The sequence below is a fragment of the Pleurodeles waltl genome, chromosome 5, assembly GCF_031143425.1.
Source record: "Pleurodeles waltl isolate 20211129_DDA chromosome 5, aPleWal1.hap1.20221129, whole genome shotgun sequence".
Taxonomy (NCBI): domain Eukaryota; kingdom Metazoa; phylum Chordata; class Amphibia; order Caudata; family Salamandridae; genus Pleurodeles; species Pleurodeles waltl.
The window spans coordinates 1,490,382,160-1,490,398,764 of NC_090444.1; the positions used below are offsets into that span (position 1 = coordinate 1,490,382,160).

The 16,605-nt window shown below is 42.6% G+C and overlaps 1 protein-coding gene across 1 annotated transcript in view; it reads left to right on the forward strand.

Moving 5' to 3' along the window:
- Positions 1 to 16,605, forward strand: part of BMP5 (bone morphogenetic protein 5) — an 808,157-nt gene that overhangs the window by 690,643 nt on the left and 100,909 nt on the right. The window contains exon 5 of the mRNA XM_069235783.1: positions 13,040 to 13,116. Coding sequence (XP_069091884.1) covers positions 13,040 to 13,116 — 77 coding nt within the window. The remainder of the gene's footprint in view (positions 1 to 13,039; positions 13,117 to 16,605) is intronic.

Sequence of the window (16,605 nt, forward strand, 5' to 3'; positions counted from 1 at the left end):
TGGTGTGTGACTGAACAGTCAGGTGCAATCCTGTTTTGGAGGATACAAGTCTTGAATGTAGGAGGGATTCAGAAAAAAGGAGTTGTCTTGCTGGCTTGCCTGAGGATTTACCTGCCGTCTTGCCGCCAGGCATCACAGGTCTTTGGACGTGGGAACAGCCCGCAGGTCTGAGGTCTAGAAGCCACTCTACCAGTGTTTTCACGTGGTGCAGTATCAACGAGTAGGTGATGAAAAGGTGAGGAGAGGGAGGAGGGGGATGATCCTTTTGTCAACCCCAGTGGCATTTCTGGCACGACCTACGGCCTGAGGCTGTCTGGAGCAATACCAGCGCTCGGGGGGGAATCAGATTCTTTTTTTTCTTCTGTAGATTGGGGTGAGTCTTGGTTCCGGTAATATAGTGGTGTGGGCGCGCAGGGTCTCCTATATCACAACAATTCCAATGGCTCCCTGGGTAGGGTAGGTTTCTTGGGAGAGAGGAGAGGTAGTTGAATAGTTCAAACGGTACGGAGTCTCTGGCCCCTGCCTAAGCTGCATCGTTGGGAAGAGACCGTCACCTGGTTGTAAAGTCTCCTTAGGGACGGTACGGGAGGAGGGGGGACGAGCGTCACCAGGCTCCTGCTGTCATGTTTTGTGGATTGCCCCCGCTCCTACGGCCTCGCTGTGTTTAGCAGTCTGTATCTAGACTACTCTATGTCTGCAGCAGCGGTGATGGCTCCAAAGATCCCCCGCCAAGTCTTCTCCACAGCAGCCTATCTGTGCAGATATGGATCTGGCGACCCCATGAGGGCAAAGTAGAGGGGGGCATCTGGTGCTGATGGTGAGATATAAAGCGAGGCGGAGCAGAGCAATGCGTTGCGGGCGATTAGACACCTGGCGCTAGTATCCAGGTAAATCTCCTTCCCCTTCTCCAGACTGGCACACAAAGACGTCAACGCAGGGCCTCCTGAAGCCCAGAAGGAGGAGGGGTTGAATCATATCTCCCATTGTCTCTCTTGGCAGTGTTGAGGCAGTGTTGATTCCCCTTTATGTGACTGTGTCCTCCCCGCAGGGTTGTAGCCCAGAGCGGCGCCGCTCGTGGAAAACTCAGCAACTCTTCGCTGAACTCAACAACAGGGATGCACCACAGGAGGCTTGGAAGGCAGAAGGTTCCCGATGCAAATGGGGAGAGCAGGGGTCCCCACTGTCTAGGTCGCTTTCGGTCTGATGTCAGGGTTGAGTGGTGACTAGATCGGCTCCCTGGTGTTGTCCTCTAGTTTTGCTGTAGTGATCCCACAACCGCGCACCGCCGCCACTACAGGCTGCAGCTCCATGCAGGCTGGAAGGCCTCACTTCTGTGCCTCTCCTTAGGCACCATGTAATGGAATGTGCCCCTCTCCCGGCACCCCGATTGGAGCTTCACAATCAGTGCCGTTGTCAAGAGGCTCCTCAGGGCACAGATATAAGGCTGCACGGCCCCCCGTAGCGTCCCCGCTCCCGGTCAGGGCCCACCGCCTTGCGGAGCTCTCAGTTCAGGCAGCCATCTTCACCTGCGGCCAGACTACGCCTCTATGGTAGGGTTTTAACTAATGTAGTACTGTCTAATGGTGCTAATCTGAATACTCAGCTGCACGAGGAGACAAAGTAACTAGTTAGGAAAGACCCAAAGATTCCATTAATGTAACTCAATCTTTGACTGGTGTGATTACAGTTTTATTCAGGACGTACCCTAAAATTATTATGTTCTGTAATATGTAGGTGACAAATAAGTCAAGATGAATTTGGCACATGGTGTAGCTGAAAGGAAGCAACTTCAAATCAAAGCTTTAAAGGTGGAAGCCATGCAAGAAAAGATTAATCTAATGTTCAAGATATTGTGGAAAATGGCTGTCAGATCCTGATGTTGCTTACCCACCCAGTCCCGGTGAATTACATTACAATCCATCACAACCACCCATGTCAGGACTAAGGCTGATATATATGTGAGCCAGCTCTCACTAACAAATAATAATTCAAGGTCATGTTCTTCTACCAATATCTTGAGTTCCCATTTGTGCTTTGAAAGAGGATGCATATTTAGGAATAGGCAGTAGGGAGAGTTGCCCTTAGTTTCATGCACGGAGAATGCTGTCTGCTCCCATTCACACCTGGTCATGGGTGATGTTGCTTGACATTTTTAAGGTGGGCTCTTAGGGCTGGAAGGGAACTACTAGCTGCTATACCTACACATGCCGCCAACAGGCGCAGTTATTGCATTACTGGGAGCAAGTCCTGCCAGCTATTCAGAAAAAGGAATGATGAAAAAAATACTGCCAAATAAAAATAAATATTGTATTTAACAAGCAAAAAGAACACTCGGGGACCAGTCATTCTGGTCCTAGCAGCATGATTTCCTGATGGCTTTCACTTAAATTAAGTAGGCAGGCAACAAGTAAATGAAAGCCTAACTATAGCTTAGGTAAAATTAAGAATCTGATATAATTCAGGAAAATATACATGATTAAAAAAAAAAACATTGAAGTCCGGCAGCAGATGCAGCAAGCAGTTTTTCACTCTAGTAGATACCCAGCGGGAACCATTGGTGGAAAGGGAGTGTAGACAGCTGGTCGATCACCGGCTGATGAGTCAGGTACTCAACTCACTTCAGGCAGGACATGAAGAGTCTTTGCAGTAGGGGAATGATAAAGGGAAAAAAGGAAGCATTGGCAAAGCTATACGGTCTGGCACTCACTACAAACCCTTTGGCTACGTCTTGTTTTCTTTGGCAAAAGATTTTGTTAGACTTTATTACAAATAACAATTCAAATATGTCCACTGATGCATGCACCCACGCTTCACAAAAAATCATGCTTCAGCATAACTTAGCACTTGTGTTGTATGCGAGGACTCTGATACTTCAAAATATAAGTGAGTAAAATGCCTACTCCTTGGTACCAGGATCCAGGTAATGATCTGTGCTTGTATAACTATCTTTTCTACTATTAGCTAATATTTTCCAAATGTAGCATGACCTTTATTTCTTGCTGCGGAAATCAAATCTTTCCAGTTTGCCTTATCCTGTTTCTTTTCATCAAAAACTAGCACTTTCTTATACTCTGCCCTGGGGTCTCTCACTAACTTCATAATATGAATCTTCAGGACCCCTAATAATAGCTTCTTAGCTGCTCGGCAAAGTTAGTGTAACAGGGATTATTTGTTGGACACCTAGATGAACCTGTTTTTTAACATCAGGAATGGTTGTATGTTCTCAACAAGAGAGCAATGAATATATATAATAGGGATATCAGATGGCAGTGTGCCAATGAAAGGAGATAAGGCGTTAGAAAATGCGTTGTAAATCTCAATCATAATGGCTGGTTTAGTTACAATAAACAGCCATTTGACTGATTTTCATTTATTACCAACTGTTGGTTGGGCAGGATTACTATTTTTATCTGATGTTGCTAGGCACAATGGGAAGTGGTTGCTGTCTTCTCTTTTATTCACTTTAAAATCTACCAAACTGTCCCAATTTGTGGCACTTTCCAAGACATAATCAATTCTGGACTTGGTCACAACTCTTTTGAAAGTATGGGCACTCGGGCTATCAGATGGCAGCCTGCCATTGCAGGCATTCAGCTCGCGTTCTGATACAAAGTGAACCAGACGCATAGCAGCAGCTGTACATGAGACAGAGGAACCTGCATCCAAGGGTGGAATGTCTCTTGCCATATCCTCTTCCTCTAAGATTGATTCCAAGCCATTTATGGGCCTAAACCTGTATTTGAAGTATTCACCTATGAAAACTACAGCCTCAGGGCCTATTAAACCAAGGACTTTATCAAGTAGTTCCATCACTAGAGACTTTGCACTGGCCAATCTTGGTCTAATGTAGACATTAAATAAATATACTTCGACTCGATTTTGTACTCCTATCTTTAGTCCAAGAATATCTGGTAAGGAGATTTTCAGGACCTCAATGATCACATTTAAAGAGATTTTAACCTGTGTGTCCCATGAGGGCCTGCTTTTATGTTTAGGGGACTGCACTAACATTGAATGTCCTATAGCCTAACTTGTGTGATGGCTCCATCTGCCAAGTTTCCTGCAGCAAGCAGAAGCCAAACTGGTCCATATATTCATGCTAGTCTGGATCAGTCAATTTCTGCTTTCACCCTGCTATATACCCATTTAGTTGTTATTAGTGCATCTTTGGAGCTACTAGATGGTGGCTCAGCTTGATATGTCCTTTGTTAACTGGAGGAATGGTTACTTCTACAACTCCCTAGAATGCATGACAAGAGACCCCTAGGGTACGATTACTTGAAAGATTGAGCCTAGAGTTTGAAGAATTTTGTACAGGGTTTCCACTAAGTTTAACCAAGACTTGCAATCCTGACAGTGGACAGATTCTAGATCGTCTTTATCTTGAGGTGCGCTAGATAGATTTGTTGACTTTAGTGGAGCTCCCTGAGTGCAGTCATTTTCCTTACTGGGTCTATTTAGCTTGAACACAGAGAGTCAGCCTCCCTCCATTCTGATCTGAAGCCACCAAGACCATCTGCGGCGTACCATAGGGCTCCTCCCTCCAGCCCGACACTCCTCAACGTCTACTTGGCACCGCTTGCCAAAATCGCCCGATCTCACAAACTCAACATTGCCTCTTACACCGACGACACCCAGCTGATCCTCTCCCTCATCAAGGAACCCGACACCACCAAAACCAACCTCCACGACGGTATGAAGGCCATCGCCAACTGTATGAAGAATAGTCGCCTAAAGCTAAACTCAGATAAGACAGAGGTCCTCATTCTCGGCCCCACCCCTCCACCTGAGATGCCTCCTGGTGGCCGCCCACGCTGGGAGCCGCACCAAAGCCCACCAACCACGCCCGCAACCTGGTTTTCATCCTTGACTCATTACTCTCCAGGACCCAACAAGTCAACGCCATCTCATCCTCCTGCTTCAACACCCTCCGCATGCTCCGCAAAATCTACAGGTGGATCCCTACCGAAACCACAAGGAAGGTCACCCAGGCCCTCGTCAGCAGCAGACTGGACTACAGCAACGCTCCTTACGCGGGAACCACGGCCACTCTCTAGAAAAGATTACAACGGACACAGTACGCCTCCGCATGCCTCATCCTCGACATCCCCCGCCACAGCAACATCACAGCCCACCTGAAAGACCTACACTGACTCCCCGTCAACAAAAGTATCACATTCAAACTCCTAACCCACACGTACAAAGCACTCCACAACGCCGGACCAGCATAACTCAATGATCGTCTCACCTTCTACACCCCGAACCGTCAGCTCCATTCTGCCGACCTCGCCACTGTCCCATGCATCCACAGGTGAACAACTGGTGGCAGATTATTCTCCTACCTCGCTGCCAAGACCTGAAACACCCTCCCCATCCACCTACATCAGACCAAGGACCTGCTGACCTTCAGGAGACTCCCCAAGACCTGGCTGTTTGAGTAGTAGCAGCTTCCCCACCTCACGGGTGAGTAGCGCGCCCTACAAATGCACTGGTCTAGTGCGATCAAACTATCAACAAGGCTCTTGGTTCTGAGTACTAATTTTATATTGTGCAGAGCACTATTTTCACTAGGCTAATGCTTGGTGTTCATAATATGAGAATGTACTATTGACAGGCACTGTTGATTATGTGTAATCTGGTGAATCACCTTGTTTTAAAGCAAATCTTCCTCTTCCCTAGCTACACTTTATATTCCCCTGAGTTCTGCAGGTACATGTTTGAACTATGCATTAAATATTCTTTTAAGTGCAGATATCTCATGTTTGAATGCACCTGAGTGTTTGGTAGGTCCCAGTCGCCTAGTCTATGGTTTTGGTTTCTTTCTGTGTCTGCCCAGTGATGAGACCCATCTAAAAGGCAGCTATTTTGAGATATCCTATGATTGTTTCATCTCCCTGCTACTTCTCACCATTTGTCAAGCAGGGAGTCTCTTGATAGCCTTCTTCCTATACTCCAATTGCTCTTGCCCACCTCTCTAGTCAGTTTGGAGTGGGTCTGTGTATAGGTGGAATTAGCAATATTAACAGGTGACGGTCTATGTGAGTGAGAGGGTAGCTGTTAGCAATTGGGTCTCTAGTTGGCAGAGGTATGTACCCTGTCCAAGTAGGGACAAAAATCCCAGTCATGTTAAGAAACAACACAACCTAAATTATCCTGTGCTCACTCTCCAGTAGCTTGCCACAGAGCAGGCAGACTTAGAAGTGAATGTGTGAAGTATTTGTGCAATAGCTCATATAGTAACACAGTGAAAACACTACAAAAAGTACACCACACAAGTTTAGGAAAATAGATAATATTTATCTGAATAAAATAAGACCAAAACGACAAAAAAAAATACAATATGCACAAGTCAAGATATCACTTTTTAAAGGTGTACATGAGTCTCAATCCTTAAGAATCAGTGGTTGTATGCTTTCAACACAAAGTACCTAGGATGCGTCACAAATAATGGCGCAGAGGGGTCGCAGAGGAGGAGATGCATCAAAAAGTAAAGCAGTGTGTCAATTTTCCTGGCAAGGCAAAGGCGAAGCACCACTTCTTTCCACACTGTTAAGCGATGTGTCAGTTTCCAGGAGTGCAGCCTTCTTTCCTCACTGCAATGCAGGGATATTTTGACACCCAGGGCTGAAGGTCAGAACAGGTTGCGCAGAGGCAGCAGGTGCTGCATCGATCCAGCAGGCGATGGAGTGATTTTTTAGAGGCGGAGCATGCACTGCGTTAATCCGTTAGGTGTGGAGTTGAACTTTCAAGACGTTGCATTGATTTTCTGATGCACTGAATTTTCTTCTCTTTGGTAAAGTCTTTGATAACCCCTCAGCATGGAAGGCAAGATCAATCCAAGCCATTGGAGAGCACTTGAAGAGGAAGGCGGAGCAGAGTCCTTCCAGCACATTAGGGGTCAGCAAGCAGCAGGGCAACAAGCCAGCAAGTCTTCCAGCAAAGCAGTCCAGATGAGTCCTTTAGGCAGCCAGGCCAATGCCTATGACAGAGTATAGTTGTAGGTCCAGAAGTGTCTGATTTGGTGGGGTCACAGACCCAGCATATATACCCAAAAGTACCTTTAAAGTGGAGGAAACTTCGAAAAGTGGTTTTGAAGAGCACAAGTTCCCCTTTCAACCCAGACCTGTCTGCAAGGAGCACTGTGGGGGGTTATCAGCAATGGCAGACCTGAGACATGTTTAAGGGACTACTCATATGAGTGACACGATCAGTGCTGCAGACCCACTAGTAGCTTTTAATTTACAGGCCCTGAGCACATCTAGAGGCTGACAACAAAAAGAAAGGGCTGGCATCACCCCGTTAAAGAAGAAACACTGTTGCAACATTTCATCATGTTCATGGTGACCTCATTCAATTGCTGGTGGAAAGCATCCTGCCAGGAGAACCAATTGTGTTTTTTTATTTTCAAAATTCGATTACAGTTAATAGTTTTTAAGTGTAGCCTGATTTTACACACCTAGCCTATTCATAAAATTTAAAAGCAATATTACATATTTTAGGATTTTCTAGAACAAAAATGTTTTTGACAATGTTTTAGAAATTCACTTTGTATTTATCATTGTATTTTTGTCTCTGTGCAACTTCATCTCCATCCACAGCATTTTTAGATTCTAACATGGTGGCTTTTGTCCTGAATAAGCCGTGGTCATGGAGTTCTTGGCTGTCTTCTATGACAAACTGCTACTTGACTCCTTTTCAATGGTAATTAATACTCTTCTAGGCTTCTTTTGCAACTGGGCCATGCCCTAAATTATAGTTGCTCTATTTCTTTAACACGCCCCTTTACCACAAAACTACAGGGGCGTGCATCAGCATGTAGGAATTGTAGTCTAACCATGAGCAGCACCATAAGAGAAAACGGTATGTAACTTGCTGGACCCCTGGCTAATGTATGCCGTACGTTACATTCCATTGTCTTAGAAGAGAGACCTGACACGCTCCATGCTATCTCACGGCATACAGCTATCTAGGCAAATCTTTACACAGTTTCTTCTCCAAAGGGGAACCTGCCACTTCCCATGGGCCTCTGGGAAACGTATGCTGGGCATTGGACCTCACCTCTAGTCTGAAGGTGAGCATTTTCTTTTACGTGGAATATGATCACGTTGCTCTCTGTGGTCTGTAGGCACAAGTGTTCTAGAAACCATCTTCGGTGATTGTTAAAGTGCCCACTGTTTTGAAAAGTAAGCAGAAGAAGAGGAAAAATATTGTTTTCCCTTCCTTGAAGGTTAACTTGCACCACCTACAAACACTAGCGAAACACAGTCTGAAGGTTTCATTGTAATCTGAATGGGAGATGTGGACTCCACCAACGTATTGCACACTAAATGATGGACTCAAGCAGCCATGAGGCACTGACTGGAACAGGTCTTAATTACTTTCTAATGCAAGTAATCTGATAACTGCCCCTTGCGCATCCACCGCGGAACTCTTAGCAATATGAGTTTTTTTTTAAATTAACTTCTTTGCCTCTAGCCGCCCCGCTGACCTTTGTAAAAATACCCCATCTGCTGGTTGTCACACTGAAGGCAGGTGATCGAGCCAAACAAGAGCTGCAACAAGACGTTTGCTGACAAAGGAATGCTGCAGTATTTCAAATTTCATAAAGTACAATGCTGCATTTCCCACTGATTAACTTGTGTCAAATATATTGAATTACAACAAAACAAAATATTTAAAATCACATAGATGAAACCTAATGCATTTACTAAAGCTTAATGCATATTGGCGCTGATCTCCCTTTTTTAAAATATTTTTTGTGAGTACCCAGCAGCTGTGAACTTCCACTCGGATGATCACAACTCCTTCCATTGTGTGGTAACCCTATGCATGCTTTATTTTCCAATTTCCAATGCTGAGATGTCGGTCCACAATTTTGGATGGCATATAAAAGAATATTACAAATCACAAGATAGCAGACTTGTTTGTTTTTGCACAATGACCCTCTTGAGTGAACTTTCTTGAGCATCCCTTTTGTAATTTTTTTAAGTGAAATATTTTTTTCAAAGAAGGCCTTTATGGATTTGTTTAGGTGCAGTGTGAGACCTATTGCCTTTGCCAATGCTTGATTGCATTGCCTGCATTGCTGATAATGTAACAACTGATTTTTGTATCAGGACAAGCATGACACAAACTTATTTATTACTATTTATGTTCAAAAATAAAAATTGGCACAAATATATGTATTTTACTGTGCTGGTGTGATAAATTCAGCTACATTTAAAGTAAATTAAATATGTTACATGATCTATTACACAGGTAGCTGAGATCAGATATGCCTACTGTTTGTGTTATAAATAAGCTTGTAAACTAATGGCTCTTTAGTAAATTAGATGTTTACTTTTCAAAATTATTTCTAAAATGATACAAAAACATACACACACACAAAATCAGTTTGTTCCATTTTGCTCTTGGGAAACATCTTTCTGTGATATGGATAGTAGTAAAACCTGTAGCCACATCCCATATTATTTTGTGATCAGATGTAATGTTTCAATCTTGTGTCCCCTGGTATTTTGAATAGGTCAAATGGTCATAAGACTGACTCATATCACAGGAAACGTTTGGATACATGGACCTGATTAACAAATAATATTAAATACCTATACCTTTACACATGCTCTTACACTTGAATGTAGGTGTATATGTTCAGGCTAATCCCAAAACTCATCATAACTGTGTCTGGAAAATTGCTGGAAAACTGTACCAGTCGCACTACTGGTAAAGTCATGTCAATCCCACATCTTTATTTTTTGGTACTGACAATCCCCCAGCACAGACCATAAATGCCTTGAAACACCCCTTTGCAAGTAAACATTTGTTTTGGTTGTCTTTGTTTTCTTCTTGGTGAAATAATTTTCCCTGTGGAGAAATCACTTTCCCTTCTGTTAGAAACTGGGCCTGTAGTTGGAAGAGGTATGCACCCTGTTCAAGTAGAGACCACAATCCTAGTGAGGGTAAGTCAGTTACATGCCCTAACTTAACCAGTACTCACCCTCTGGTAGCTTGACACAGAGCAGGCAGGCTTAACTTAAGAGGCAATGTGTACAGAATTTGTGCACACACACACACACACACACACACAGTAACACAATGAAAACACCATAAAAAGGCTCCACACATAATTAGAAGAAAACACAATATTTATCTGAATGAAACAAAACCAAAACGGCAAAAATGCAATCAGTAGGAGTTCAGATAATAATTTTTAAAGAGTTAGTGTGAAATGTGGCTTAGAAGACACTATCAGTCAAAAGGTTAACTGAGGTGGGAGGAACTGGTGCATATCTAAAATTCAGGTCGACCATGATGGAGAGTAGGTTGAGTCTGCTGATTCAGTACCTTTAATGGAGGAAAGCGTTGGCATTGATGCACCAGTTCCGATTCTTGCTGTTGGGTTTCGCTTAAGCGTCGAACTCCATTTAAGGGGCTGGGATGCGTTGTCATTGAGCCGTGCAGGGTTTTGCCATCGAGCTGAGCATGCTGTGGACCCGATGTCATCCAGCAGCTTCTGTGTAAGCATGCACTCAGGGCGATGCATTGGTTTTTGTAGGTATCACCTGCAGAACCCACTTCTAAGGCCCAGGACTTGAGAGGGGCACCGCAGGCAAGGATAGGACTTACAGATGGCAGAGTCAAGCAGCACCAGGAGAGCTGCAAGCAGTCTTTGATGTCCCTGAGACTGCAGGAGAACAGGGGGCAGGCCAACAAGCCCTTGGAGACACTCTGGGTCAGCAAGATGGGTCCAGTCCTTGTCCTCAGCAGGGCAGAGGTCAGCAGGCAGCAGGGCAGCTCAGCAATGTGGAGAAGCAGTTCCTTGGAGCAGTCAGTCCAGACAGAGTGGCAATCCTTACAGCACAGCAGTCTTTACTGTAGCATAGTTTAACCCAAGACCAGTAGTTATCTGATTTTCTAGGGTCAGACCCCAGTACGTTTGGGTGACTTCAAAGCAGATTCTTGAAGTACATGGGTCCCACTTTCATCCCAGCCCTGTCTCCAGTCGAACAGTTGGGGGTAATCAGCCCTTTGTGTGGGGTCAGGCCCTTTGAAGTGCAAGTGTGAATGCCTTTCATCTTTCCTGCTCAGGAAGAACGATCAGTATGCAGATTAATGCAGATGTAGTTCAGTGTCCTGTGTTGTGGCTGTCTGGACGGAATGCACAAAGGTAGGTGTCACCCAGCCCAGTCGAGACATGTTTTGGAGACAGACTGTCAGGAACAGAGAGCAGTAACAGCGGTGAAATGCCCACTTTTAAAAAGAGGCATTTCTAAAAGTAGTAATATTGAGTCTGACTTCACCAGTAAAGAGGATTTAGCATTCCCATTCCAATGATATGAAACATGAAGCAGCTACTCCTTTCTGATCAGGAATAACAGCTTAAAGGTATATTAAGGAATTGCAAATGAATGCCCATGAGAGGAGTAGGCCTCACATTAACGAAAAGGGACTTTGTGAGTTTTTAATTGCCAGGATATGTAAAACGTAAAAGTACATACGTAGCACCCTGCCCTATGGGCTACCTAGGGCCTACCCTAGGAGTGACATATGTGATAAAAGGGGAGTTTAAGGCTTGGCAAGAGGCTTAAATGCCAAGTCAAAGTGGCAGTGAAACTGCACACACAGGCACTGCAGTGGTAGCCCTGAAACATGTTTCAGCGCTACTTAAGTGGATGGCACAATTGGTGCTGCAGGCCTACTAGTAGCATTTACTTTACAAGACCTGGGTATATGGAATACCTCTTTACAAAGTACTTACAGGTAACTTAAATATGCTAATTGTGGATGCACCAGTATTACCATGTTTATGAGAGAAACATGTGCACTTTAGCACTGGTTAGCAGTGGCAAAGTGCCAGAGTGCTCGGTTCAATAGAATGATGCAGCAAAAACAGGAGGTGAGAAGCAAAAGGGCAGGGGTAAGACCACCCTAAGGATGCCAGGTCTAACACTTACTTTTCCTCGATGCTTGGGGCTGATCCCTTCTCTTTCACAGCTTACTAAGAGATTTAGGGCCATATGTACGAACACATTTCCCCATAGACACAGAATGGGCAAAACTGCTTGGTACATCTGGCCCTTAATCCTGCCTTTGGATGGTGTCAATTTTTGACCATTTCCATAGTGAAAAAGGGTCAGTGTCAGTCATAAACTGATGTGTTTGGGGGCTTTTACAGAGTGTTGAGGCAAAACAAACCTTGAATCATCCAATTCCCTTCCATTTAGCGGTGGCTTCTCTGATATGGCGGAGGAGTATTTACCCATGCCAGTAGAGGCAAATGAAAAATAAAATAACAGGTTTATTTTCATTTTATTCTTTGTTAGGAGCCGAGTCTTGGGTCGGAGCCATAGGAAGAATGGTGGAGGAGTGGTGGGCACTGCTGTCAGTGCACATGTTGGTTTTGCCGGCCGACATAGGACGGCCATACCGACATGTGCATTGACATCCCTCCAATCCTGCTGCATTGCTTGGTGGTGAACAACAACAGGCACAGGCTCATAGTCCCCAGTGGCGTGCATAACCAGCCCCCTCTACCAAATCCCAATGCTGCTCTCATGGGTATTACCTGCATCAGAGCACGGTCTGGATTGGTCGTAGGGTAGTCTGGGCACCTCAGCCAGTGCACCATAGAAGAGTAGCAAGTGGCAGATACGTTTTTTGTTTTGTTTTATTATTGCCCCCACCACTCTGCCCCAATACTTTTCCCTGACACCAGCAGCTACTGCATCCATTCCTTGCGATTTACTCTCAAGTAACATTAAGCTGTAGTAAATGGATTTATGCCTGCTAGGTTACCTTTTATAAATGCATTGAAGTTGCAAATCCTGCAATTTATGATTGTAAAACAACAGAAAATGGATTGCAAAAATTGCTCAGTGTAAATTAAGGTGTTGTTCTGTGCTGCAGAGTAAATAGAGATTGCAACTGGTTTTCATTTCCATTTGCTCTGGTGTATTCTGATTTATTTTACATAGTGTGTTCCATTGTCAATACTAGGCCTTATTTCAGAATATCAATACTAAATTTGTATTTCTCTTTGCAGATTACAGTACAAGCGAACAAAAACAGGCTTGTAAGAAACATGAGCTGTATGTGAGCTTTCGTGATTTGGGCTGGCAGGTATGGGTACAAATTTAAATTGTTTCAGCTTCACTTACATTTCCATGTGTTATGTTTTCTCCTTGTCCTCTGTCATGCTTAACTACTCTTATTATGTGAAAATAATGGCTTTGCACTTCATGCCCCTGATGTGGCCACAAGCTGTCTCCTCACGGTTCTTCACAATAAGTTTTATTATGACCTACAGTGACTTTGCTTGGTTGCATATTTATTAATTATCCAAGATTGGTCAAAATGAATGCCTTGTTTGTCATCTGAGCTATGCTGTAGTCGGGCTCTTAACCACAGAAAAAAAATGAACAGTGAGAAATGACCTCGCTCATTTTCACAAATTAACATATACACCCAGCAAAAATGTCGAAAAACCTGCTCTGCTGTACTCAGTCATCGAAGTACACCCTTGATGTGCTAGGCATCTTGGGTGGGGCACCTATGAGGAAGCAAGCCACCAACTAGGTAGGTTGGTGGGTGAGGGGTCTTTTTAAGAATAAGCAAACATGTTTAAACAAAAACGTAGGGCCAGTAAGGTCTGGTATTGACACTATCTGAGATTGTGGTGACATACTAGCTACTCTTTGCCGCGCTCTTAATCACGAGTCATCTAGGATTCAGGATTCGCAACTTAGCACATGCACTTATGACTTTCGCCTTCCCTCATTCAAAGTTTTCAGTTCAGTGTTTTTTCAATGTTCATCTCCATAAAGAAGCTTTAGGTTTTGTTAACAATAGCCAGGTAAATGTATCCCCATTTTAACTGCCAAATTGTCTTTAAATTCCAGGGCTATTTTATACTTACATTTCTGTTTATATAAAAATAAGTGAACAATTTGTGTTGGTTGAATTTTAAAAGATATATTATATTCATGTGCTGCCGCAGACTTAGCGGGAACTTCAGGTGTCACTCATTGGGTGTCAGCCTCACACATAAGAGTGCAGTTTCAACTCTTGGCCAGCTCCAATGACCCAGAGTCTCCCAGTTACTTCACGCTTTGGACCTAGGCTCTGAAATCTAAATCCTGCAGTCTTAGTTGGTGACAGGCTTTGTTACTCGTGGAAGACAAGACTTTGGAGAGACACTTTGCAGTCAGTATTGTGTCTCCAGATTAGCAAGACAAAGGGCCAGACTGGTCAGACTTTTATGTAGTGAGGCATTTGACAGAGTTTCTAGAATGGGAGTTTATTCGTGTCTGTTGTTGATAACAGATACTTAAACTATTTCCAGCCTGCACCCTGCATATAATTTATTTTTTTGCACATGTGGTGAGCGAAAATCATATCGGGGTAACAGGTTGAAAAGGAAAAGCTTGAGAAATTTCTTATTAGATTATAAATGTCATGGACCCTTTGTGTTCCATGCTGCCTTTAGTCCTAATTAGCCACACATTGACAAAAATCTCTAAACACACCATACTGAATGTTTTTTTCCAAATTTCTCCGTTTCTTCCAAGTGAAATGTACATGGGAAGTAGTACGAAATAGGCCTGGCTTTGATTTATATTCATGTAAATGATACCAACACATATTTGATATCTGCACAGAAGTCGAAAGGACCGCTCGTTTCCCACGACGGAAAAGCTAAAATAATATTTTCTGTGAAGAAAGGCAAACACATAGAAATTGGTTTGCATAAGATAATGTCGCACTCTCAAAGGTTTTTTGTTGAACATTTGTAATTGCTTGCATATTGCCTTCTCCCAGGCACGCAAAACCAGACATGAATGCAAACCTGCTAGTTTTAATTTGTGGATTAGTTACCTCTTTTCCAGACAAGGCAAAGGCTGCGATATGAAAGTAGACGGAAGCCAGGCTTCAATTAATAGCGGTTAGTTAAGAAAACAACGTGTTCTACTGGAACCGTTTTATTAGAGCAAAACGCCATTCTCAATGAAACTATTTATTGTGAAATAAGTCCACCAGACCAATACACACCGTCGTTCGTGTCCCCTGATTTGCACAATTTATTTTTAAAATATTGCTCATCATTTATGAAGTGAGAGTCAAGCATATGTTTGATGAGATTGTTTTGCATGCTCTACAGAAACATTCCGAGTCCTGTTTTTACCCTAGGTGGCTGGATCTGACAGCAGAGGTTGTCACATCAGAACTGGACAGTAATAAGTTATTATAGTTGAGCAGCTATGTTATTTCTTTATTACAAACGACTGGAGAGGTCACAAGTCACCTGTAGTAAGGAAATGCGACTCAAAACGCAATGATTGCCACCCATAACAACACGAAAGGAGCAGAGCAGTTAACGCTGAGAAGATTACTACGAATAGAATTGTACACAGGCACTGGGTTTCGGAAAAAAAGGAGAGTATTTCTGGTAGAAGCCACAATTGGATGTCCCAGATCAGGGAGTATGGGAAGCCGTTCATGTCACAATTACAGCTCCCCATATTGGACACCTCCTGAAATGCATAGCGTGCTGCAAAATGAATATGACACACACCAGAATGAATGTACTATGTGTCAAAATAATTATGATACCTGGCAGAGTGAATCTGAATTGAACCAAAACAAATATGAAACCTGGAAGAATGAATATGCTACTTAGTGATTAATATGAAAAACACACACACCAAATTGAATAAGAAATATATTGAAATGTATATAAATCATACTGAAATTAATATGGCCCTCACTGTAAACATAAAGCAATCACTGAAACAAATGCAATATTCACCAAAAAGAATGGGGCATTTCTTGAAATGATTGACTTACGCTAAGAGAAATATGACATACATTGAAATTGATATTACAGATTGAAAATAATATAAAGTATTGAAATTAATATATTATATTCTGAAAAGGAAACAATGCACATTGAAACTAATACAATGTACATTGAAATGAACATTAAACATGTTGCAATTCATTTGAATTTTGTTGAAATTAATATTACCGAGATGGCAATGAATATGAGACACACAGAAATGAATAGGAGATGATTGAAAATGGATATGGCTTGTGTTGAAATTAATGCAGCCCCATTGAATTGAAGTTGACATGTCTTCAAATGAGTATGACCACAGCTGAAATTCACATGAGATTTGTTAAAATGAATATGCACGCTTTGAAATTAATATAACACATATTCAAACTAATATGATACATATTCAAATTAATATGACATATGTTAAAATTGATAAGTTGCATCTTAAAATTAATATGGCAAGTGTTAATATGAATATGACATCCATTGAAATAAACTTAACATTGATTGAAAAGAATATAACACATGTTAAAATTAATATGACCTACGTTGAAATGAATATGACCTTCATTGAAATGAATTTGACATGTTCTAAAATTAATACGAGTAACGTTAAAATGATCATGACATTTATCACAATGAATATGGCTTGCATTGAACGTGATATGGTATACATTGACATGATTAAAATATATGTTGTAATGGATATGATTCATGTTAAAATTAAGATGTGTTAATATGAATGAAGTATCTATTGAAAGAAATATGACACA